At 37.0% G+C, this 27191-nt stretch overlaps 1 protein-coding gene across 2 annotated transcripts in view; it reads left to right on the plus strand.

Annotated features, from left to right (window-relative positions):
* The window catches only part of LOC134839549 (E3 ubiquitin-protein ligase SHPRH-like), a 63877-nt gene that overhangs the window by 11159 nt on the left and 25527 nt on the right, over window positions 1-27191 (plus strand). For both annotated transcript variants that reach the window (XM_063855138.1, XM_063855139.1), the window contains exons 8-12: window positions 800-1203; window positions 14855-15091; window positions 15981-16184; window positions 16270-16377; window positions 25760-25881. In XM_063855138.1, coding sequence (XP_063711208.1) covers window positions 800-1203; window positions 14855-15091; window positions 15981-16184; window positions 16270-16377; window positions 25760-25881 — 1075 coding nt within the window. The remainder of the gene's footprint in view (window positions 1-799; window positions 1204-14854; window positions 15092-15980; window positions 16185-16269; window positions 16378-25759; window positions 25882-27191) is intronic.

Consider the following 27191-nt stretch of genomic DNA (forward strand, 5'->3'; position numbering starts at 1 on the left):
GAAAGTTTTTATCCCGAGAAAGTTCTAGTTCCGAACCTGCGTTAGTTCAATTTTTCTCAAGTTATCTAATTTTGAATATATTGAAGTCTTAAATGGCTTCATATGACTTGGATCTAGGGTAAAGATTTTCAAAAAAACAGAAAATTTGGCTGATCATTCTTTGGTCGAACAAATGGATGTTTTTGTGCTCTCCCAAATCATTATAAAGATCTCCCAAATCAAGTTTCCAAAACGATGTTCTCTGAAACTTTTCTGAGCTGAGAAACTTGTTTTCTTTCAAAGTACGCGGATCCGATGGCTGATCTGCTTGACAAATGGGAAGTATTTCGAGCTAGACTTTTCATTTATTTTTTTCTCGAAATTCGAAATGAGTTTTTCCGATAAATGACATAATAAGTTCAATGAGTTTTTCCGCATTGCTGCCCCCTGTGTCACTCGTTTTCTGGTGATCATGTTTCCTGAAATTGAACCCAAGCGCTCACCGTTCGATGCTGTTTTTTTGCTGTTATGCGTAAGAATCTTCCTGCCATTTCAGCAAGCCTCGGATACTCAAGATCAAAATGTTTTCACGCTAATGAAAACTGATAAGTGACGGTTCTTGAATTTAGTTTCCATTCGGTCACTTCGTGTATTCAGTCAGCTTCGGATAACCGCCTACCCCTATTGATTGGGTATTTGTTCATAACGATATTGAAATCTTTGCATAAAGCTTAAAAAGGAGTTGGTATGAAGCATGGAAAGAGGATGAGGATGTAACATCCTGCTTCAACGTTTATATTTCTGTGTATTCATATTTCAGATATCTACGGGCTCATGTTATTCCTGAAGTTAGACCCCCTTTACGTGAATTATTGGTGGGCGGAATTGGTTTTAAAGCAACTCAAAGAACCCATTTTGACCACCGAAAAAGGAACTGCAAGCGAAGAAAGCGAGGTCAAAAAAGGTCTCTGTAACTTATCCGTCTTGATGAGAGCCTTGAAGTTTGTTATTTGGAGAACGTCTAAGGACCAAGTACGCGACCAGATCTGCATTCCGAAGCAACATATCAGCACAAACAAGATAAGATTTTCGCCAATTGAGTCTCATTTTTATAACCGGAAAAAAGAGAAGTGTGCTCGACGAGCTCTGGAGTTGTTGAGATTGGCTGATGTGGACAGCGAATCGGTGTTACTGAATAGAATGGACCGTGAGATCTCTAAGAAGGTTAGGCGCTATTCATAAGATTTCACTACCAAATTATCGACATGAAATGATTCATTACACTTGCGAAGCTAGTGTATTAGTACGAACCTTCTTTTTTTCCCAACCTAAGTCGCAAATATTGGTGCGGCACTTTTACGGTGCGGCACCCCAATAATAGTGGGGCACCTTTACAGCTTTTTGATAGCATGTGCTTTGACATTCGAATAGTAATAAATAAACAATGTTGATGCATTTTTAATTCATCAAATGAACCGACAAAAGCTATTTGTTTCAAACAACATCACAATAATAAAAACTCGATTTCAGAAATTTTCTAACACAATATATCTCGCAATTTTTTGAAGTGCATAGTTTATAGATAATATGGCTTTAGGCTTTGCGATTTGTTACATGCAAAGCTTCAGTTTGTTATATTCCAAATTATTAATTGCAAAATTGAGTCTATTTGTATTTGGTGCTGAATCGCATTGGTAATTTTTTAGCATATGTAGCTGCTTTATTCGTGACAAGTGTTTGTCGTTTGTTAAGCTTGAGTGGCTGAGGGGATAGTGCGTGAGACTCAAAATCTCTTGATTGCAGTAGGTCGCAGATTCGAATCCTACATGTAGCCGAGTTTTTGCCAATTCGAGGTTTATATTTACCTTTTCTGATTTCACTTGATAGAGCTGCTTTTTGGTCGTGTTCTCGCAAGTGTTAACCCAAAGTGCAGATTCGCTTCTGTGTAAAAAATTTATACTTCAAAATTTAAACTTAAAAAAAAAGTTTTTTAATACACACTAAGTTTGCACCAAACCACTCCATTGCTGAAACTGTGGATCCGTGCCTCTCTCAACAGTTTGAATTTTGTTCCAATTTTTGCAGAACTGGTTACTAGCCATAGCAATGAAGAATTAAACAGTTCAACTTTCAACCATCGAGTTTAAGAAAAGCCTCTTCAAGATACGTTAAACGATAAAAAAGTGGTCAGTAGTTAAACTAAAGTAAGTACGGAAAAGCCTCTTTTATTTCTTTTCGACAACAGTTTTAAAAAAGCTTTTTTTCGGTGAATCATCAATTTGGCCTCCCTCAAATATAAATTTTTTTCCTACTTGTTATTAATGATCATTTGCAAATCTGAAATTTTCTCCATAGTTATGTCATTGAAAATATGTTAATGACTAAAGCTCGTATGGTTTTGATTTTATGTTAGAGTCGATGAATGTAATTCAAACTCTTATATAGGTCGCGAAGATTTCACGCTCAAGTTTAATTTTCTGGGAATTGAGTTTTGAGTTTTTGATTTCTGTTAAAATTCAGTACAATTCTTTTTATGAAAGGAAAACAAACGTGTAAAGATCACAAAAAACTCGATCGACTTCTTGTTTCAAAAGTGGTATTTAGTTTTCAGATTTCCCAGCGGAAAAAAATAAACCTTTGAGTACAGTTCTCTCAAATTCGGTTTATTTTATTAAAAAATTGCTACTCATTGTTTTTCAAATTGTCAAAAAAATAAGTCATTATTCCTTCTGTTTCCTTGTGTTCATTGAGTCTTTTCCAATTGTCTGTTGGCTATGTTTGATCGCAGGAAATCTTCACATTTTTTCTATGCTCAATTTTCTGTTCTGTTCGCTCAATTTTTCTTTTCGGTTCAACGTCGCTTTGTACACAAGCTTGTGATATTTTAGTACCATTTTAATTTCTCCGTTCAAAGTTTGTGGTAACCAAGCAACATCGCGTTTGATATTACGATTTATTTTTTCCAATCTAACTCCCATTGATAAGTTCTCAGCAAACGTTTTTATTACCACTATCTGTAATTGCTCATGTGTTTTAATCGTTTCTCTCATCCGCCTTTTTGCTGGCTGGTATGAGGGGGACATGAAGGGAATAAGGCGTAGTTTTCTAGACTTAAAGCGGCAACTCTACTGGTCGGAGGCGCGGATCTCGTAGACGTCTTATCTGTTAGTTTTTCAAAGATTTACAATTTTTTGAATTTTCAAAGCTGATTTGAAGTTTCTCGAAATTTTAATGCTCGCATTTGGCGATTTGTTTGTTTGCGATGTGGATGTGGAACTTCGCCTCTCTTTCAATATATGTGTTCAGATTTCACCCAGTGTACGTATCAATTCCGACGTTAATTTATCGATTCTGAGGACTTTATTATATGCTTCTGTTGTTTCTGATAGCATCTGAAAAACTAGCCAATTTTTAACGGTATGTGTATGAGATGAGTTGCTTTGGCTCTGAGATCATTCAGAATTGAATATAAGCTAGCTATTTGGTCTTTTAAGTGCAGTAATTTTTAGTTGAGATACATTTCGTATTTCACATAGCGCGTGGAAAGTAAAAGAATGATTTTTTTCTTTGCAAGGTTTTCCACTAGTTGACGGTTCGACTTTTTGTAATTTTTTTTTCAGTTTACTTATTTTAATCAGTACAAACTACACTCAATTAGAAGAAGATTTGGAATGGCGAGCCAACTATATTTGGTCTTTTTTATAATTGTGGTGCGTTGTTGTTTAATCTTAAACATGACGTCATCAGTGTGCTAGCTATTTCGTGCTAAACTCCATTATCGGTCAAGGTCGTTACCGACCTGCCAATCCACTTGAACTTTAACAGCATGCGCTCTATTCACTCTCTGTCAACTTATGAAAGATTTGAGTTGTATTTACTTCTATTGTCATGACATTATTTAAATACTAATCTATCTATATTATCTATATGATAAAATAACAAGGAGAATTAATTCTTGTTTTAAACTGTCTTTCGACGTTTCACATGGCGCAGCCAGCAGTTTCGACCTCCGAGGATCGAACTGACCTGTTGGGCGTATCCGTATTTTGGCATAAACCAACTGCGGACCCACCACATAGCTGGGACTCGTGGATAGGTCAATTCAACTTGGCAATTACTCTAAGAGAGAGATGCGATCCACGAGAGTTACTAAAACCGCCGGGTATCGTACACGACGATCCTGCTCCAAAACCAGAAGTCGTAGGGGCGGATGAAGATGCTGCAGCAATCGCAAGTCGTATTGCACGTAATGACGCAGCAGTCCGGAAAGTCACAGAAATGAATGAAGAGCGCCGGGCGAAAGGTCCCCGAGTGGCACCAGGAGTGTATTATTTCGAGGTTGAACAACGGGTTAAGTCTCGGTTATTCTTCTCGCTCGGCTCAGAAGGGAGGAAAAGATTCCTCCAAAGTTATCCTCATGCAGATCTGAGTGAACTAACGTTTCGGGAATTCCATGAATTCTGTGTTCTCCTATTCAGAAAGGAGAAAAATTTCATCATTGAACGTATGCAAATCTACAACGCGGTACATTCAGACCGAGAAAATTTGGAAGCATTCTATTTACGATTGACGGGACAAGCCGCCCTGTGTGGATGGACAATTGATCAAGAAAAGGAAGTCGTCAGAGATATATTCATCGCAAAAATGAGATATAAGGATATCCAGAGAGAATTATGCATTCACCCAGGTGCTACTCCGGAGGATTCTCTGAAATCAGCTTTACTGCAAGAAAAGGGAGCACAGACGGCAACCGACTTGCAAAGGCAACTCGGGAGTTCGTCGTCGTCGGGTAACTATTCCCAGGCAGGTAATACTATGGGTCAGAATTCCCGGATAAAACAGGAACCCACATTCTCTGTCCAGGGTAAGAAACTTTCAGACAGGATTAGTCGGGCCCAGAATGGTAAGAAGAAGGAGATCAACGATAAATCGAAGTCATGTTATTTCTGTGGTAACAGATTCTCACCAAACCACAAGCAAAGTTGTCCAGCCAGAAATGTTACTTGCAGGAATTGTAACAAAAAGGGACACTTTGCCAAATGCTGTAATTCTAAGAATGTAGCGAACGTGGAAGCTGAGTCAGATGAGACAGTGGAAGAAACATGTAATTTCATCACGTCCGATAGTGAGTCGGAATTCACTGTTTTATCTGTAGCAGCTGTGAAACCAAGCCTACCAATCAAATCAGTGAAAAGGTTGGAGGTGGTAAATGCAGCCACGGGCAAGTTACGTTCCATCCAGATTACACTACGTTGTGGTAAGACGTTTTTCAAGGCAACAGTGGATACTGGGAGTCCAGCCTCCTTCGTGAATAAAAAGACAGCAGACTATATTATAAAAACGGTTCCTTCAGCCAAGTTCTTCACGGTTCAAGAAAGTCCAATTGATACAGTTTACGTTGATTATAATCGGAAGAAAATTGAATTGATGGGTACGTTGATTGTGGATGTATCATCTTTGGGATGGCATATCAAGTCTGCAAAATTCCTCATATCAGAAAATAGAACACGCTGTTTACTGGGTTTGGATATGCAACCACAATTGGGAGTAAGAACAACGCAAGTCAGACCAGATCGTCCTTTGGTGGGAGAAGTCTCCTAATCAGACCCCGAATTTAACATCGGATTCATGGAAATCTCACTTTCACCAGAAATTCCATCGGGTGTTCAATAGAATCGGCAAAGCCAAAAACCACAAAGTATTCTCTACGTTCAAGTCTCCACTCGTCCCAATCCAAGAAAAGGGTAGGAGAGTGCCGGTGCATATTCAAGATAAAGTGGGTAAGGAAATTCAAAAACTCATTCATGAAGGGCACGTGGTTAAATTGAATAAATGTACCAGTGAATATTTCATCTCTCCGATAGTAATTACGGCGAAGAAAGATGGTTCTGTGAAATTAGCTATGGATGCTAAACCTATGAATGAACAAATTCATAAGAATCATTACCAAATGCCAAATTTGTTAGAACTATTGGACTCAGCCGCCCAGATAATTACATCGGATATTTCAGGAGATGTTTGGTTTACGTCCTTAGATTTAAAATATGCCTTCAGCCAGATTCCGCTCAGTGAGGAATTTAGCCGACATTGCAATTTTAATATCGTCTGCGGAGAACAAACTGGTACGTATCGGTTCAAGACGGGGTTTTATGGTCTTACGGACATGCCAAAGGAATTCCAAAAAGCGATGGACAACACTCTCCAGGGTCTGTCAGGAGTATTTTGTTTCCTTGATGATATTCTGATTGTCTCGAAGGGCTCAGTCGAGGTTCATAATATTCTTGTAGACAAGGTGATAAGTCGTCTGGATAAAGAAGGTTTTGCTCTGAAACTTTCGAAATGCGAGTTTTCCTTAAATCAATTATCTTGGTTAGGATACGATATTGATTCAGAAGGATATAGACCGAAACGTTCTAAGATAGAGGCAGTACTCGCTCTGGAACCACCAAGGACACTCAAACAACTCCGTTCATTCATGGGCATACTCAACCATCTACAACGGTTTTTACCGAATCTTCAGGTCCATTCCGACCAATTACGCCCGTCATTAACGGCAGGAAATAAAAGCAAATTTGAGTGGGGGGAATGTCAGCAAATGGCATTTCGCAACATCTTACAGCTGATCGCGAACATAACAAAAATGTATCACTATGACCAAAGCCGGAACTCGCGAGTTAAATGTGACGCTAGTCATAGTGGTCTGGGTGCAGCATTAGAACAGGAGATAGAGGAGGATGTTTGGGTGCCAATTGCTTTTGCATCACGTTTTCTAAACGATCAGGAGAAGAAATATAGTACCAATGAATTAGAACTCCTAGCAATTGCATGGTCGTGCGAGCATTTCCGAACGTATTTGTTAGGGAATCATTTCGTGATTCTAACTGATCATAAAGCAATCATATCTGCATTAAAGACGAACCGTGGAAACAAAACGTATCAGTCACGTTTAACTCGATGGGCTGATAGGTTATTACCTTTCGACTTCGATATTTTCCATATCTCTGGCTGTAAGCTAGGAATCGTGGATTACTTATCTCGGTTTCCAACATTCGAAGCTCCACCACCGAGTAGTTTTGATGAACAATATGTCGTCAAATGTATTAGTCGATTCTTTGAGGCATGCGAATTCTTGGACGGTTGGGCCAAGCATCATACTTCATCTGAGGAGTTATCAAATACCGTGGAAATAGGTCAGGATTATGTTGTACCTGATCAAATTAACCTAGTTGAATTATTGGGAAATTGTCAATCTCGGATCAATTGTCCCGATATCAATAGTTCACTTGTTGCAACGAACAAGTGTGGAAATAGAACGGTAGAGGGCGTCTTATTTCAAGACATTCAATCTACTTCGGAAAGTTTATATCCGCGAGAGGGCGACAAAATGTTCGCCATTAGTCAAAATAACTCCTCTAATCCACCAATTTCTCCTCCGCTAGAGGGCGTCCAAAGTGTTGGCTCATATTCTAGCCAATCAGCGTCAAGCATTAACATGCCGAATTTTGCCACTTTCTCAGCATGGATCATATTTTATCTGCCATTTCTAATTTCATTGTGGATTATTACTTTGGCAGTGAGCAGTTGTCATCTGTTGGCATTAATAGTCAATTTTTTTGTCCTGATTTCAACATATCGGATTGGTTGGATAGAAATTATTTTGAGTGTTTTTCACTTTCAGACTGCAATGAATCCCAACACAAGTACCAACAACACAAACGACAGTTTCGAGCAGTTGTTAAATCAGTATCTGCCGGTCACTCAACATTGGTTCTCCTCAGATAGAGCCAGGCCGCGGTTTCGCGCGGGGGCTGTTCGACCCAGAAGATCCACAACAGTTCAACGAGGAGTAGAATTGAGGAGTCAATACGCCCGTATTCTCGCGAATTTCAGGTCCAAACGGGGCAGGATGCCCAAACTACTATCTCAGTCAGTCAACAGCCTCGAGATCTTAAAGTCACCAGTGGTCGCTGCGGACCAGAAATCATTAACTGGACTGGTGGGAATTCTGGACTCAGATGTATTATCGGAGCTAACGGATGAAGATGCCAGTTTAAGCCTCATGAAACGAGCAATTATCAACCGGGATTACGAAGGATTTTGCCGTATCGACTCCTATATTAAATCATTTTGGCATTGTGCAGCGGTAGTTGATGGCTGTGTTGTGGTGGATAATAGGATCGGTATTCCCATGTGTCTTCGCAAACCTTTGTTATCTCGACTTCATAGATCGCATGCGGGTCAGTTAGCAATGGTTGACGCGGCACAATACATCTGGTGGCCCCGAATGCATCGGGACATTATACAACTGTGCAAAGATTGTCCTCAGTGCACAAAGTTTGGTAAGAATTTGAAAGCGAACGTATCATTTAATTCATCCAAGCCGTTACCCCTTTTATCGGGTCCTAATGAAGAACTGCAACTTGATTACGCAGGCCCTCTACTTGACTCATTGGGTAACAGTATTTATATCTTGGTCGCAATCGACCGTTATTCAAAATATCCGTCGGCTATGATTACGCGTTCCACGGGAGGACGGAAGATCATTAAATTTCTTAAGTCATACATTCAACAGCACAGTATTCCCAGATCCATTAAAACAGACCAGTACTCCGGATTCAAAAATAAATTAGTACAAAATTTTTGTCTAGAGAAAAATATTGTACAATATTTTTGTCCGGTGGGGGACCATCGTGGCTGTGGTTTAGTCGAACGGTCGATACAAACAATTAAGCGTCGCTTGGGGGCCTCTCGGTTAAGTTCGGATTTCTCTAATGTTCAGGATACCCTTAGGAATATTATTGAAGATATCCGGGTTACAAAAAATTCAGTTACCGGGGTCTCCCCGTTTGAACTTCATTTTGGTCGTCCTCCGAATACGGAGCTATCTATAGCGGCTGATCGGTTAACATCGGGAATTCATTTAGACAACCAACGTTTGGAACGGGACTTGCTCACACCAGAGCAACGACGGGAGCAGTGCGATAGTCGCCCTAGAATCAAAGTCGTCAAGAAAGGACAATCAAGCCCGACGGTGTCTCCACATTTTGGTGGAACCACAGATTCAATAGCGGATACACCCCACTACCGTGCACTGGAGAGCTTGGCACAATCTGCAAACCAGTGGTTGTCATTGAAAAAGTCGCTAACACATCAGGAGGGGGTCAAAGCCCTGAAGACTCTGACGGAGAGAAATCAAATCCTCGCAGCCACTCTTCGTTCGAATTTGTCTGCTGGTACCCTCAGATTCCGGAACCAAATGCCAACGGAACAAATTCGCCCTTCGTTGCCAAAACGTAATTTGGACTATTTAGTATTGAACGAACCAAATAAGGTCGAAATTTTTCGGAAATTTCTAAATAGGAAGTCTGGCAAAGAACTTTTCAAACCTTATAAGGGCAAAATCGTGCGGATCACTGATTCCACATATATTTCTGATAAAGGGAAAGTTATTAGAAGGAATCACTTGGCAGTGCGTCTTAAATCAACCCCTCTAAGTTTTTCAGGAAAACAATTAACTCCGGTGAAGAAAGGGAAGAAACGCCCAAACGTGCCATCTTCAACATCATCATCGGAAGATAATAGGCCTCTCAAACGAGCGGGTTCCAGGCAACGTATTTCAGCGAAAACAGTGTACGTGCCTGCTCATTCGAAATTTCCTTCTATGCCAGTCTCACATACTCCACCTCGCAGTCAAATGGTGGCGTCAAAATTAAGGGAAGATGCAACTTCGGAGGCTCCGGGTATACAGAACATCCCGTATCCACAGCATTCTACTCCGATGGTAGACTTGACAGTCTCTTCCTCTACGTCGGGTAATCCAGGAACAGAGGCTCCTATTAGCGTCAAGCCAAGGTGTATTAATGTCAAACCGAAGTCTACAGTTATTGTCTCTTCCTCTAAGTCTGGCAATTCAGGAACGGAAATTCCTATTAGCATCAAGCCAAAGGCGCCAATTCCAATAATGACCCCAGTAGGCTCAGATCTTATTCCTATCTCTTCAGACGATGAATCGTCAATCTTGAAGTCACAAGTAGGAACTTCATCAAAATTGGTAGCATCGGGTTCTAACAACCAAGATAGTCACGGCATACTTTCGGAACAGGATGGGAATATGTCTTCTTCGTCAAATTCGTCACGATCTTCTTCACGACGGAAAAAGCAAACTACATTCTACGGTAGCCCTATTAGACACTCAGTTAATGTCATTCAGTCGCAGTCAGCAACTACGCCTCCGTCAACTCCTGCCTCTCCGGATAAGAAAGTTCGTTTTATCGTGTCCAGTTCTGATCGTACTAATCAAGTAAGCCAGTCTCGGGCTGATATACCCGAGGATTCCCCAAAACATAGGAAATTTATTCGTTTTCCCAAAACGAGCACTTCCGACTTTCCTTCGCGTCGGTCAGATAGATAAAACTTTTGTATTTATCGAATTCGGCATTTGGTCCAGAACCTATACAAACTGTTGTACCCTGTATTTGTTAAAACTTTAATCTTTATACCAAATTTCTATTTGTAAAACTTCATGTCGGTCAGACAAATGAAACTTTTGCATTTACCGGATTCAGCATTTGGTCCAGAAATCATACAAACTATCGTAATTAAAACTTTCGCATTTATCAATTCAGCGTTTGGTCCAGAAATTATACAAACTTTTGTATCTTGTTCTCGCCATAATCTTTAAATTCATATCAAACATTCATCTATGATAGTCATTTCCATAAATCTTTTGCCTACCTTCACGGTTGCATATGTAAAAGCGCAGTTATTAATTTTGTACTTAAGAGTAAAGAAATTCAAACACGGTTTGAATTTTTTTTTCCCGAGAGGGGGAAATGTGGTGCGTTGTTGTTTAATCTTAAACATGACGTCATCAGTGTGCTAGCTATTTCGTGCTAAACTCCATTATCGGTCAAGGTCGTTACCGACCTGCCAATCCACTTGAACTTTAACAGCATGCGCTCTATTCACTCTCTGTCAACTTATGAAAGATTTGAGTTGTATTTACTTCTATTGTCATGACATTATTTAAATACTAATCTATCTATATTATCTATATGATAAAATAACAAGGAGAATTAATTCTTGTTTTAAACTGTCTTTCGACGTTTCACAATAATAAGACTAAATCAATTCAAGAAAATCGAATTACAAAGACCAATTTCTAAGCTTCTCGCTAAATACAAACGCTAGGAGCTCATAGCAAAATGGGATGCTTGGCTCTTTCTGGTTTATTGCGTCGGTCCGCACTGCCCATCCCAGCAACCTCTGAAAATATTGAGTAATTTAGCACAAAAGACGTTCTAAGAATTTTGCGCTTCACTAGTTAATTGACCGTTTGAATGCTATTTAATACCGTTCACAAACACTGCCTGCATTTTCCTTTATGTACGTACAGACACAAAATTTCGTATGGTTTTTATAATGCCAGGAAAGCGCGTCGTTTACCTTCTGCATTTGCAAAGCGAATAAGGTAATTTGAAAAATCGCTTGTGACCGAGGTTCTTTCACGTGTTTTTTGCTCTGATTAAGTCTCAGGCTTTTCCCTTGAGTCTCAAAGTCTCTCGCTGAGTTAAATTCGATGTCGCTAGTTAAAAATGTTTAATTATTACCAGTTTTAGGGATGACAGTTTGAATTGAGATACTTGGACTAAGGCGATGGAACTTAAAAATAGGAAAATTTTAAAGAAATCACTTTTTTTTTAGTTTTCATTCAGTTAATTAACTGTTTTCAACTTTTTTACTGCGTATCTTTTTGAACCAGCTTCTGCAGAACCTGTTTGAACGCTTAATGATAAAATTATTATCAGGTAATCTGTTTCTCGTAAAGCAACCCTTAGTCAGACCCTCGTTTTCATTATTTCTGATCCGATGCCATGCTTGTTTGTTTATTTGTAGCGTAACTAATCTGGGTGACTAAATGGAAGAATAAGTTTAATACAATAGCATTTCAGCCTAAATTGGGCTTCTCACTCTTGTACTTTGAACAGGACTTTTAACTAACTAGTCAACAGGACTATGAATGGGTGGCCAGTTACTCTTCCGTGAAATGAAATCAAACTACAACTTGTTCATTCCACTCCAAAGCGGAGACATACAAGTTGAAGTCGACTAGTTCCTAGTCTTTGAGTAGACAGATCTAGTTTCCTAGAGAATGAAATGTCGACGTTGTTGTTTTCAAAGAGTGTCAAGTTCTAAGCAACATAAAAGCAAATGCTTTTCGATTTCAAAAGTTTCTCTTTTCAGATTTGTTAATATTTATATGAAAGTTTTATGGTAGAAGCAGGTTTTTCAGTCTACTGAGGCGTTGCGCCCGTTGGTACCTACAGTTTAAAAATAGTTTGGCATGTATGCTTTTGGGTTTGTCTGCCTATTCTCAGCTAATCCATGTAAGCACCACTCATTCACCTATTATAACCTGAATAACCGACAAGGTGAAATCGTGTTTGTGCAGCTCTTCTGAAGAAGTGAGAAGAGATCTACAAACCAGCAGACGTTCTTGAGGTGGCTTGACCGTTTATATTTACCGATACTATTTACGCTGAAAACCAGTTCTAGTTCTGGAATTGTAGCCATTTTCCCACACTCTGCAATTGAAAAGAGTGAGTTGCTCAATGTTGGTCTGGCTCGAATTTAAAGCTGTTTACATGTATGAAAGGGTGGCTGTTTGTCTCAGTATGTTTGAGATGTTTGACTGAAGCAATTTTCATGTAAATGCGAAGTTGTGTTGAGAAGTTTATTCAGTGCTAATGCACGAGCTAAATTTTTACTCATTTAGTTAGTATGTTTTTTAAAGAAAAGTCTTTAATTTTATTCAGGCTCAATATAAATTTGCGGCCTGACTTCTATTTTTTAAAAAGTTCATTCCAATTCAGTTGCTAAGTGGAGACGAACTGTGCCATCCGGTGACAAAAGTGCAAATAGGGCAAAAATGGAGCTGAGTTTACAGTTCCAAAATTTGATTTACCATTTCTCAGTGGAATTCAAAATTTTCCTTTTGATGCAGTTTTGCAAGTTGAGTTAGTTTATCAAAAATTGTCAATCATGAATGGAACGAGTTTTGATATTACAATAGCTTTAAGGTTTTTTGGCTTCATCAGTTCATGAACACTTTTCCAACTTTCTGTTGGCTAAGCTCAAATTAATACGAATGCTAAAAGGCTTTCAAGGTTGTGTAAATGTATGAAAGTAGGTTTGTCGATTTTTTGTATAATTGTCTAATGTTTTGGAGGAGATGAAATTTAGTGTGCCAATAACTCAAAACAAAATGGAAAACAACAATGTAGCAGGATGCTATGAAAGTAGGCCACAGCTCCGACCACATGTATTTTTTCAAAAAATTAAATAGTTTCAAATTTGAGCGGAGGGATGCCAAAATAACCCAAAACTAATGATTAGTTAGACTATAAAATGCGTTTTTTACTGTCCTAAATTAAAACCACTTTTTGACGGTGCAAAATTCAGCCCTCAAAAACAAAACCCTTAATTGCATTTTTTGAATAAATTTTCTCTGAATTTTTCTTAGCGGTTCGAATCACGTCTGAAGTAGCCGATTGTTGTTTCTTTTATCTTTTCAGAAAGTAAAGGGCGTATGTTGGAGAGACCAGTTTTTAACGTACATTAAGACCAGTTTTCAATGTACAGGGGTTTCAATGTCGGAAAAAGAACATCGATGCTGGAGATACCAGAGAAAGTACATGAATATTTGATTGAAAAGAAACTTGTTCTCAATGCTGATGAAACAGAACTCATTGTTTTTGGGTAAAATAGTTTTTTTTAATTATACAACAGAGTTTCGATGAAAGAACATGCCAGGTGTTTTGGAGTTTTAGCAGACAAAAATCTTTCTTTTTCAGCTGAGTTAAACAAATGTTAAACTAAAATGAATCAGCATACTGCGTGCCACTTTTTTTAACCATTAGGAACAAGCATTAATCTTTTTAAATCAGCCGATCTATTCACTACCCAACATATTTTTCTAGAATATTCGATGTGGCAAAAAGATTAAGGTAAACAAAATGGGTTGGGCTTTTATTTATAATAGACCACCTGTAATAATAAACCGACGAATAAAACAAAATAGATTCATAAAAACCAAGGGGGAAAGAATTTTGTAGCAGACAATAGTTGTAATAAATGGAATAGTTTTAAGGTGCAGCTGAGAAAATTTAAATCTAAACAAGACTTTGAATTTCAATTTAAAAAGCTCTTGATAGACATAAACAAACAAATTCCCATTGGCAGATCAATTTTTGTTTTAGAGGTAATTTTTATATTTATTATTAGTGCTTTATTCACTTTTATTGGGTGAAAATTAGCTGATTGAAAATTACTTGTGATAGTTTCATTTAGTATCAACATGTATTTTAACCAATGTTTATTGTGAAATTGTTTTTTTTTGAAATTAAGTTTTAAGGAGTTGAAGGAGAGTTTTATTTTCATTGTTGTTCATTTTGTTTATTTCCTTCAAGTGGGCTTTGCAGAGTAGTGTTATAAGGTTTTTTCGTTTCTAATCGAAGATTCTAGGGAATTTTATTTGTGGCTTAAACGGTATATCTTTCTAGAACTGTTTTTTAAAGCGCTGTTTGCTGCCTGATATCAAAGAATAAAGTCTGTAAGAAATTTTTTAAAACCAAATTGCCATCTCTTAGTAGTTGAGACAAGTGACACTGTTGGGCGTGAAGTACGTTTAAATCCCGCATGTTTTTGTTGATTTTCGTTATATTTATTATATCTATTTATATTGATTACTTATCAATAATTATTTTCTTCCAAGGCTATTTTTTTTTTAGTTTTCGTTTGGGTTCCCGAACTGCATCTTCATTTTGTGTTACTCTTGTGTCTGAAATTGTGATAGAGTTATTTTTGCCTTTTTCAGATTCTCTCTACTGTTGGTGATCTTAGAAAATCGTGCATTCATCCTCAGATGGTGATGGGCGCTTGGGGCTTACATGGTGCAGTTGACGGAGCAGCAGGTGGCAATAACAGACTTATGACGATGGGCCAATTATTAGGCGAGATGAAGAGCAAAGCAGTGCGTGAATGTGAAGAGACTGTGCGACAAATATGTAGCAGTCTGAATGGAATAGCGGGACTGAAGCTCCTACAGCATGAGGTAGTTTTTTTGGTGTGCTTTTCCTTTCTTCTGTTTTTATTGAAGTTTTACTTATTATAACTGGTTTTAGAATAAATTATGATAATAGAAGCCATAAAAATTTTTAAGTAGGATCAATTGAGCAATTTTTCTACCTTTTACATTCTGTTAATTTTTTTACCATCATACAAAGTTTCGCAGAATGATGGGAAACTGCTGAAGATTCTATGTTTGCTTAATATACTACAGAACCGCTCATTTCAAATTTATCTCGACCTGTAGAGCTCAATTCTTCAAACTCGCAGAAGCGCAATTTTCAAATGTGTCCTATCGTTTAATTTCAAAAATGCTCGTGGGTTGCCGAAACAATAAGTCTTATGCGGGATCGTGCGTGCTCGCGCGAGGGTGGGGCTGATGTGTGCTACGACATTTCAACACAACCTGGAAATCTTTTCAGCGCCTCCCAAAAATGTTATTACAACCAGTCAGAGGCCTCTAAATCGAAGGTTAATTATTTAAGGTTGAACTAGAGTTCAATCAATCATGAGGCCATCAAGCATTGGCTATATTGTAAGCGCTCAACTTGCACATTGCTGCGTACATGTGATTTGAAACCGCAATCATTTGATTGATGGGCCTCATCGCTACCGGTTACGTAGCATTATTTAGACAACCGCGTATTCAGACTCGTCAGTAAGTAGACACATACTGTATTAACCAATCAGAATCGAGACAAGGAAGAAATGAATAACTAATAATAATTTATTTCATAAATTCGTTTTCTCATCTCTATTCTGATTGGTTAATATGGCATTTGTCTGCTTACTGACGCGGTTGTCTAAATATAGACCGCACTCCTCGCTACCGTATACACCAAAACCCCAGAAACAATTAGACATTTCTTTTACAGATTGACTCAACTGATACGCAGAAGTTAGTGGAGGCAGTAGCCGTGTACCGAGATGTCCTGCTACGTGTGTCCAACTATGCTCTGGAAGGACTAAGAGTAGATGCCCTGCCTAGAATCCACAGTCTGTTCAATCTGCACATTGCATTGCATAGCTACGAAGATTTGATGCCGAAAACAATGCGAGATGCAACGTTGCTCGAAGAGGTAATTTTTCAGTTCAACCTTCAGTTAAGGCTAATAGAATATTATCATTTTCGCAGCTGTCGAATTTTGCTTGCGTTTGTTTTAGTGCAGATCACTGAAGTTGGAATATCTTGCGGTATTTGAGAAAGATGTAGTTATCGCGCATTCAAAATGGAACAAAATACATTCCAAGATAACAGAAATTAAAAAGAAGGTAAGAATCTAATTTCAATTTCACAATCAACGCTGGTTAAGTGTAATAGAACAAAGTGATTATCACTTATAAGTGTTGATGATTTTGATATATTACCAGTACAATTTTCCCAATTTAAGTCGCACGTTTCAATGCACAATTTTGTATATTAAGTTGTATCTGCGTTAACTTAACAGCATGACCGCGGATTTAGTATAACAAGGTGGCCACGGTATCCAGAAAATTGCTACACTGACAGCACTGATTTTGGAACTGATAAAAATGAATGCCTGGCTTTGATATTCTCCGAAAAAAATAACTTATGTCTTTGTAACACAACTATCAGCACAATAAAAGAAACAGTTTCAGAAAAAAATTTCTCAGTCTCTTTTTGCTTTTTTGCTCATGAGGTTTTGGTTTCAACGAATTAAACGCATTTGAGAAGTTGTCCTCCTTAAGCCGCTACGCCTAAATTTTTTTTACACAAAAAATTGTAGCCCTCGGAGTAGTAGAATTTTAAATTTTTTTGACTGTTTTTTGAAAATTTTTCTTCGAAAACTAACCTAACGAACCTTGTGGGTTCAATGGAGATAACGGGTAGAAGGAAGCTCTCCTGCATCAAGTTATCGTCCTCGGAAAAGTAAATTTTTTGATTGTTTGATCGTTTTTTTCCCCTAGTTTTTACCTAAACATACCTCCTATATCTGAGATTTTGGGTTCAATCCTAAAAACGGGCTGTGGGAAGCTCCTTTGCATACGCGACCACGCCCGAATTATTTTGACATGAAAAATTATGGCCCTCGGAAAAATCAAAATTTTAATTTTTTGATAGTTTTGGGAAAACCTGGGTTAGTGAAAACCTGGGTATTTGGGTTCTATCGAAGTTTCAATATAGGTGATTTTCTTCATGTTCAACACTATGATTCGCGGAAATGTCAACTAACTGATTTTTAAACGTTTATTTTGGACTTTTCTCGATAACTAACCTGCGAAATCTGACATCATTCGTTTAATCGACACAACAGGTTGTCGGAAGCTTACCTTCCTAATGTCCTACGCTGTTTTTTTTTAGAAAAATTCATGGCCTTCAAACAAGTGAAAGTTTTGAAACTGACCGTTTTTGGAAATTTTTTTTACTCAACTCGAAAGTTACTGTGCCAATTCTGAGGTTAAGTTTTCAAGCGAGTAATCCGATTTTTGGAATTTTCTCTACTTCACCGGCCATAGCCTGCTTTAAGCAGAAATCAGTTCTGGATTTGTAGTTTTTGTTCATTTAATTTTATTAGAGACACAACTAAGGTTTTGGGCAAATTTCAAGTTTTGAAATTACGCATTTAGTACCTTATCAGTATAACAAATTCAAAAGTATCAGACACGTACCTCCAGCATTAGCTGATCCCTAGTGTCCTTCATCGAGACTTACGAAAATTTTTGGTTCACCTATTTTTTTTTTAAATTTATCATTTTTTTTCAATTCATACTTTTTTGTGATCGTGTTTAATCGTGTGTGATCGTCTTTGTAAAAACTACCATCAAAACTTTGCTTTAAAAGCAGGGGTGAATTCGTCCCCCTCACCCACAAAATTGTCCTCCCTTTGGTATGTTTTTATGACAGCCTTTTTCGGCTGACCAACCCTTAACTTCTTTTCTAAATGCGATAATATATACTAATTTTAAAGGGGAGCGCGCGCCGAAAAAAAAGCAATTTTTTGGTCCAATTTTTCCAAAAAGTGGCCAAAAACGGCATTTTTGACCTGTTTTTTTTTATAAGATTTCCACAGTTTATCCATCCCCCAAGCGCAACAAATACTCAGATTCGTCGCTCAGGCGATTGGTTTCAGCAGAAAGTCTAATTATTCTTTTTTTTTTTCGTTTCAATGTGAGTTTCTTATTATCTTTCTTTTTGTTTTTCAAGTCGTTTCCATATCTTGTTCTTGCTCCACGAACTGATAAAAGAATTTTTTCTCGCATCAGACTTCAATACTCCTCCAGTATGTTGAAGCCCGTCTCTTCATTTTCGCAATTCCACTAAAGTATCGAGTTGTTGGTGGTCTTCAATCAAATCTTGGTTGACAGAAAAGCCACTCTCTACATTCGCTGAACCATGTGATAGCAACAAAAATTTTCGCAGGACGATGCTTATGAAGCTCTGAATGAAGGGTGCTGAATGAAGAATAGATGTGATGATCAAGACGTTATTTGAAGATATCGAATTCCGAAATTGCTGCAGTCGAGTATTTCGACATTCGAAGAGCCTCCTTATACGGCTCGATGGCATTATCAAATTCGAATATGATTTTTTAGCTGCCCCTTCCAAGTTTCTTGTTATTACCTTTGCGAAGCGAATGTATTAGTACGAACTTTCTCGTATTAGTAAGAACCGCCCGGCCTGGAAATTTTCCAAAAAAAATAGCGTTTTTTTCTCGTTAACACATATTAGCACAATAAAAAAACAGTTTCGAGAAAAATCTTCTGTACAAAGTTTCAGAAAGTAATTTCTCAGAACATTATTTTTACGCTTGCGATTAGCAAGCGTTATCAAACCTCGGAATGAAGTTTTTTTTCTGGTTAACAACTAGTTTAACAAAATCAATTGAATCAAATTTGAATTTTCATGAAATTGAGCATGTCAGCTGAATGACATGCTCAATTTCATGAATATTTACACTTGCGAGGTGAGTGTTTTAGTTAGAACCTTCTTTTTTTTCAACCTAAGTAGCAAATATTGGTGCCACTTCTGGCGCACCTTTACAGCGTTTTCGTAGCATGTGCTTCGACATTCGAATGGCAATAAGTTAACACAGTTGGTGCATTTTTAATTCATCAAATGAACCGAAAAATGATTTGTTTCAAGCAACAGAACAATAATTAAAACTCGATTTCTTATTGCTTGCTCAATATATTCTAACTCAATATATCTCGCAATTTTTTGAAATGCATAATTTTTACATATTTTGGCTGGATGCTTTGCGATTTGTTACATACTTAGTGTGGATGCCTTCAGTGTGTTATATTCCAAACTCTTTCTTGCAAAATTGAGTCTTTTTGTGTTTGGTACCACTGCTGAATCACATTGCAATTTATTGGCATATGTTGCTGCTTTATTCGTGACTAGTGTTTGTCGGTTGTTAAGCTTGCGTGGCTGAGTGGATAGAACGTGAAACTCAAAATCTCTTGATTGCAGTTTGCCGCAGATTCGAATCCTACGCCGAGTTTTTGCTAATTCGAGGCTTATTTCTGCCTTTTCTTCACTTGATAGAGCCGTTTTTTTGGTCGTGTTCTCGCAGGTGTCTGCAGAGCGTAGCTGCGCCTATGTGTCAAATTTAGGTACGGTGTGGGTACTTATTACTCCAGGGTAATTTCAGGGAGAATTTATTTTATGAAGTATTTTACAAAATCAGTTTTTTTGCGGTTCAACTGGTGTCTGCCCAAAGATTGTCTGACTTGTTTCCGCTTCGGAAGTTTTGTTCAGTTTCTCATTTGAATTTTAAATGTCTTGCTTGACATGTTTGCTTGGGTTTTCTGTTTGATAAAACAATCACTATGAAAGTGTATGGGTTTTCTAATTTATTTTTTGAGACGCTTTGCAAAAAAATTGTGATCGTTTTTCAAAAATGGGTTAAATATAGAATACCCTGGTCTCTTTTTGCTTTACCTCTTTGTCTACAGCCTTCGAAAAAAACTGTTGGGGGAAGAAATTACCGATGTTTTTGATGTTTTTTTTTTCGTTATCACAAAAACTAAGCGATCTAATATTGAGGTGTTGGTTTCAATGAATAAAATGAATTGTTAAATTTTTTGATTGTTACCTTGTTAAACTTCAAGATATACATCGTTTTTGTCTTTCCGAACTGAATTCGACCTGCTATAACGCTGTCAGTAAACATGATCTTGAACAACTGACTCGCATTTTCTCAATAATTTTCAATCATTTTGTAATATAATAATTGTTGGCTCCCAGGAAAAAGTACATATTAAAGATGGGTCCCGCATTTTTTGCAAAAGTGTTCAAACAAATCCGCCGAACATGTTTTCGATAATTTTGAGTCCTAAAAAGTTTTGTTCTGAGACCCATCTTGATTTTAGGGATCAAATTATAATTTTTTCATCAACTACCTACTGGGGTTTCCTGGTTAGTTCCGTTTTTGAGTCGTATTTTTGAATACATTTTCCGAGCTGACCGTAAATAATGCGCTTTTCGAAAATAATTTGAATAAAAATTGGCTCAGATTTTTATCTGAAGCTCGAAATGAGTTTTCCTATATATGCGGAGCGCAGTGTTACCTCAATTTGTTATACGTTGACTCTCTCAACAAAATAGAAAATTTGAGGGGCATCATGGCCGCACACCCCTCTTAATAGTTTGAACCCTTCGTGAGTTTCCTATGATGCTGTTTTACGACTTCCAGTTTAACCGAATCATCTGAATTTTTTCATTGGCAATCATAATTGATATATCTGCGTTTGTCTACACGTTTATCTTTTTGATCTGATCATTGGACTTGGGTAGGAATTTTGTAACCACGTGTTTTTCATTTTTTATTCTCGTTTTTCACTCAAATCACGTATCACAATTTATCATCAGAGTGAGTCGAGTGATGTATCATATTAGCGTTCTTTTAGGGGTGCCGGATATCAAGCCGACGGGACTTCAAGCCGAGTCGTAAAACAAGAGACTTCAAGCCGACCATTTTGTCAAAAAGTCATAAATTGAGATTAATTTGAAACCTGTTTCGAAGAGTTTTTCAATTTCATGAGCTTTCCTTACAAGTTATTAGCTTTTTCATAAATTTTGAGCCTCTAATTAATGTTTAGGAATATTTTAAATTAAAACATTGTTGAAGGGGTTTTTCATGTGTATAAATTATGCTTTTTAAAATTCGGCCGATCAAACTATCTGATAGCATAAGTGATGCATTGTTATGAAGAACGCTTATTATGAACTAAACTTTTGAAAATGAACTTTTTACAGATGAGAAAAATAGTGTTTTAGGTGCTTGTAAAGTTTTATTTTGGCCTGAAGTCCCGTCGGCGTGTTGTCCTAGACCCCTCTTTTAGTCGTGGTTCGAACGGTCTTAAATTTTTTTCAAAAAGTTGTCCCAGTGTCGAGAAAAACTGATTTACAGTTTGTAGTCAAATTTTGAGCGAGTATAGCGATAGAGTAACGTTCGTTATATATGAAAATTAGCATCCATGCTAAATAAACTTTGTTTTACGAAAAGAAAAAATACTTTTGGAAGTTTTATTTAGCGTTCCTCTGTCAAAAAAAAACATTCAAAAATATTAAAATTTTAAGTGCAAAAATGGAAAATAAAGTTTTTTTTTTCATTTAATATTTAAAGGCAATTGTAGTCCTTTATGCGTAATTCATTTATTTTCCACGCGTTTGTATAGCTTTTTCATCACACAACGCGCAAGAAAAGACACTAATTAGAAAAAAATATATATTTTTTCTGAGAATGTGGTCGAAACATTCTGTGCTACTTGCACAGCAACCTGCTATCCTTGTTTCTATATTTTTGTCTTTAAATTATGCCCACTCTCAGAAGTCCATAATCAGCGTTTGTTTTTTATTTTAGTTTTTATTGCTCTGTAGAACTTACTTATAAAAACTTTTCAAATTGCAATCGCTTAAATTATTCTGAAGTATTAAAGATTAAAGTACAATTTTCTAAATATATGAACATTTATCAATATTTTTTACACTTATGAAGTACAAATTTGGGAAGCTGGGAAGTAATAAAATAGAAGGCAATCATAACAAAGGCAGTCAGTAGAGAAATTATGAGTTCCCAGTTCAAATTGCAGATGACCAACATCGAAGTCGAAAACATGCAAGCTCCGTGTGCGAATATCATGCTTTGAACTCTCACAGGGCGGGTTGTAAATTTCTGCAGAGTCCATTTGTTATCTGGTCTTAGCACTGTGGAAGCAAGCAGCACTAGAAGCAGCCGAATCCAGGCTATGACTGAAGTGTAGTTAGAGTCGACTAGACTAGCCAGTTGGCAGATCCCGAATGCGGGACCGAACACAGTTCGAACTGAACGGAGAATGTGTTGAAATCTTTTCACTCGCAATAGCTGAGACAGAGCTCTGAAAAAAATGTTTATTTTTATGTAAGCCCAGATTTTTTCTTTTGTCAAAAAGAAAAACTTCAAGTTGAATGTATATTATTTGAAACAAATAGCTCATAAAACGTTTCGGTAATTTGGGCCGAATAATAGAAAAGACCCGGCAGTACAACTAAACTGAAATTGTATACTTACATGAAGGCAGCTACATTGTTCGAGTTATGCAGAAACATGTCACTGCTGTTCCAGAGGAGTCCCAGAAAGATTGAGTTCGCAAGGAATTTCAAGATATCGTCGCTGTCAAATTCCGAAACATCTCTTGCCAACATTTTGAGCGAGGTTGGAACTGGCGAACCTCTGCGGGCATCTCCGAATGTACGCTTGTAGTACACGCACAGCAAAAGAGAAATTATCATCGGCGCTAAGCTCTTTAGAATCATTTCGCCGTAAAGAGCGGCAAGTTTCAAGTCATCGGTGTGCAAGGTTTCTTCGCTGTCTTCAAGTTTACAGGCGTTATCTTCTGAGAGATTGTAAACCACGAATTTTTTTGATGAATAATCTATTCCAAATTGAGAATCCATTTTTCAAATGGGACTTTAAATATATAGAAATCAGATTCTTCCAAAGATTTGATATCCTTTGATTTCGATGAAGAATTGCTTTTCTCTTGTTTGATTTTGAAGTAAGTTTCTCAGAAATTCTGGCGTGTGGTATTTTGGATGCAAAACGAGACAAAATGTTCAGTCCTCTCATTTTACTGTATTTATACTCGCCTTTTTCTAACTGAAACAGCAACTGAAATTGAAACGAGTTTTCGATTGAAGCTCTGTCGCCACAATTGGATATAATCATTATTGCATCATATTATTACGCTTCAAAATGTATAGTTTCTTTGAATAACTGAAACTGAATGACAAATATATAACTGCAACTGGACCATCGAAGTTCCAATTAAACAAATTGTGTGAATGAAAACAAATAAAAAGGTATGATAATTCATAAAAATTGATAGATGTTCACAAAATATAAATTCATAGCTAGTATAAAAAGCGTTAGAGAGGTATGAAGAACATAAAAAATATAATCTGCATCAAAAAGATATTGCATCAAGACAAAGGTACTGCACTAATAAAAGATATGTTACAAATCAAAGATTTCAAGGAATTTTTCAATACGAGGCCCATGAACTAAAAACCTCTACCATTATATCGGCTGCATAATATTAAAAAACTAGCTTGTAGCTGTACAAAGAGCGCAGAATTTTCCGACTATGTTTATCGCTGGATCAAGGGAACAATCACCAATTTCGTCAAATTAAACAAATGAGCAGTATCTTCCACAACATCTACATATGATTTCGAAAAACTGTGAAATTTTTACTTTTATTAATTAATTGCAATAGCGGATGAATGGTCCGGCTCAATAGGTTTCTGCTTAGATTATATTGGCTTAATGGCCTCATATTGCGTATTTTGATTGGCAAAAAATGTTTCAAGGGGGCTTAAAACATTCAACGGTCTTACTCGGCATTTTTTCTTAATATGAGCTATATTAAGGGCGGATCTCGAACTTTTCAGTTTTTTACCCAATTGATCTTCCGAGAGCTCACAGAACACGGTAAATACCCCTATTTACTCTAGCGTCAGCTTAGTGGGCTGTTTCGAACCTTTTTTTTTCTAACCTAAATCGCAAATAAAAGTGTACATTAAAAGTTGAGGCGGAGCAATAAGCAGAATGGTCCAAGTGCAGAATGGGTCCAAGAGCAGAAAAACAGAAAAATATTGACGTATATTGGTTTATACTGGCTAATCGATAAAACAATTATCAGAATCGTCAGAAACTACCAAGAAATCGAAAAACAATTATCAGAATCGTCAAAAACTACCAAGAAATCGAATAAATTATGCATGAATTGACTAATTTTATTAAGTTTGTTGATTAAATTTTTTTTTTAATTATTGATTAAATTACGCAAAATATGCACAAATTATTCGTTGCTTTGGTATTTTTGACATTTCTGATAATTAATATACCAATTAGCTTTAAAAAGTTGATGTTTTTCTGCTCTTGGACCCATTCTGCTTATTGACTGGCCACCATTAGAAGTGTTCACTTATTTAGAAATTCCGCTTTAGCTTTGGAAATTGCATAGCATCTGTTCTCTGCTTCATTTGTGGCCAGTATTTAATCGGATTGCGGTCTGTATTTAGACAACCGCGTATTCATACTCGTCAGTAAGTAGACAAATACCATATTAACCAATCAGAATCGAAATGAGAAAGCAAATTTACGAAATAAATAATTATTAATTATTGATTTCTTCCTTTCTCGACTCTGATTGGTTAACACATTATTTGTCTAATTACTAACGAGTCTGAATATGCGGTTCTCTAAATACTGCTACGTAACCTGTTTAATCCTCTGTATTAAAATGCATCCGTTAGTTTGTGTATGTGTGTGACTCTCAATGGCAGGCTCAGACGTAGCCGAATTTTCGCTAATTCTTGTCTTATTTATACATTTTCTTATTGTACTTTATTCCTTTCCTTCATTAAAAGGAAGGCAAAATGCACTATCGAACAGCAAAAGAGTTAAGGTCTCAAAAAGATCAATTTTTTTGTTTCGAAAGTTGAACTTAATTCACAGATTTTCCAACGAAATAAAAAATTTACATGTTGATCCAGTTTTCTCAAATTGGGTTAGTTTTTGTCAAAAAAAAATCTCAATCATAAATTGTTCATGAAATTCAAAGAGCTTCAACGCCATTATTTTTTTGAAATTCCAAAGTCAGTGTTGTAAGATTTTTTTCGTCTTCTTTTCAGGAAAAGTCTATAACTTTTTCAGGCTCAAATTTACTGTTTCGCGGTTTTACTGTTTTCTACCATTTCCGTTGTTAAAAGGAAGACAAATTCCACCATTGAACAGCATAGTTAAAAGGTCGTGAAAAATTTGATCGACTTCTAGTTTCGAAAATGGAATATTAGATATCCCAGCGAAATAAAACTTTTATCTATTGATCCAGTTTTCACAAATTGGTGCTAGTTTTATCGAAAAAACCCAATCATAAATTGTTCTAGAAATTCAAAAAGCTTTAAAAGCATCTATTTTTTCTTCGAAATTCGAAAGTGTTGTTTTTCGAAAAACAAGTCAGTTTTTTTTCTGCTTAATTGTGTTCATTGACTCTTCTTTTCCAACTGTCTGTTGACTATGTTTCTATTTCCTTGCCTTCATGACTTTTTTCCAACTGTCTGTTGGCTATGTTTCTAAATACCAATCTGTGAAGCTTTTATTTCCCTCAAGGTTTCTTATTGTGTAGTTGTGTTTGTTGTCAGATTGAGTTCAACGCGTGGCTGGCGGAGATCAGTGAGTGTGTGGTGGAGGGAGGATGGGAACATGAGCTGGTGGACAGAGTTTACACTGATCTTCAGAGGCATATGAAGACTGTTAGAGAAGAGTATGTCCACATTTTTTGCCATTCAGTATTAAGCACTATTGTTCCGACCACAAAAAGAAGAGGAATTTTGTCTTTGGGGAGTTGGTTTGTAATCGGGAGCTAGACTTTTTCCGTAAACAATTTTTCCTAAAAACTAAGAAATTGACCTCGCTATATCATAAAACCTCAGCAACTTGTCAGCTCTTCCTTTTTGGTCTAGTGGTCCTTGTTTTTAACCTGTCTGCTTTTAGTGCATTACATTCCAAATTCCTACATGCAAAGTTTATGTTTTTGTGCATTTTGAAGCTCCCATATATTTTGCCGCTTTTTAGATGGTGTTTGCGAAGCTGCAGCTTCGCCTCTGTGTTCATATTTAGATTTTGAATGTTTTCTGGAAAAACTTGAATTGTCGTACTAGAGATTGTCTGTTTATTTTTTGTGGCTCACTCCAAATCTTCCTGGAAGGCTCAGAGCTTTAACCGTTTAAGAGTGCCTTATGTAACGTTTGTAAAGATGCGGGTAATTGATGTTAGTATTTTTAACGGACCAAAATATATTTTAATTTATTTGTGCTTCGATGGGGGGGGGGGGATGACACTTTACATTTTTTTGGCTCAACGGCCTTCTAACCATATTGCCATGTCTCAATTTGATTACACTTGGAAAGCAAAGTGCATTAGTACGAACTTTTTTTTTCCAACCTAAGTCGCAAATAAAGGTGCTACTTTTGGTGGCACTTTTGAATCAGTTGGCTGCGGTAGCAGTATAATATCATGTGCTTGACATTTGATTGGTAATAAATTAACACCGCTGATGCATTTTAAATTCATCAAATGAACCGAAAAAAAATATATTTGTTTCAAACTGCTGTACAAGGATAAAAAGCTCAATTTCAGATATTTTCCAACTGAATGTATCTCGCAATTTTATAAAATGCATAATTTATACATAATTGGGCTTTATGCTGTCCAATTTCTCACATGCAAAATTGTGTCTTTTTGTATTCGGTGCTTCTTTAGCTGCATCGAATAGGCAAATGTAGCTGCGTTATTGGTGGCTAGTTTTTGGGGATTATAAGCATCCGTGGCTGAGTGGTTATTGCGGGAGACTCAAATGTGCTAGGGCGCAGATTCGAATCCGACACTAGCCCAGTTTTTGCTAATTCGAGGCTTATTTCTACTTCTTATTTCATTTAATAGAGCTGCATCTTCATCGTGATCTCGCAAGTGTTTGCGAAGCGCAGCTTCGCCTCGGTGTAAATTTTATCATTAGCGGTTGTGGTTCTCACCATTTTCCTTCAAATTGAGCCGCGTTCGAGACTAAAAATTTTT

Source organism: Symsagittifera roscoffensis, chromosome 2 (assembly GCF_963678635.1).
Source record: "Symsagittifera roscoffensis chromosome 2, txSymRosc1.1, whole genome shotgun sequence".
Lineage (NCBI taxonomy): Eukaryota > Metazoa > Xenacoelomorpha > Acoela > Convolutidae > Symsagittifera > Symsagittifera roscoffensis.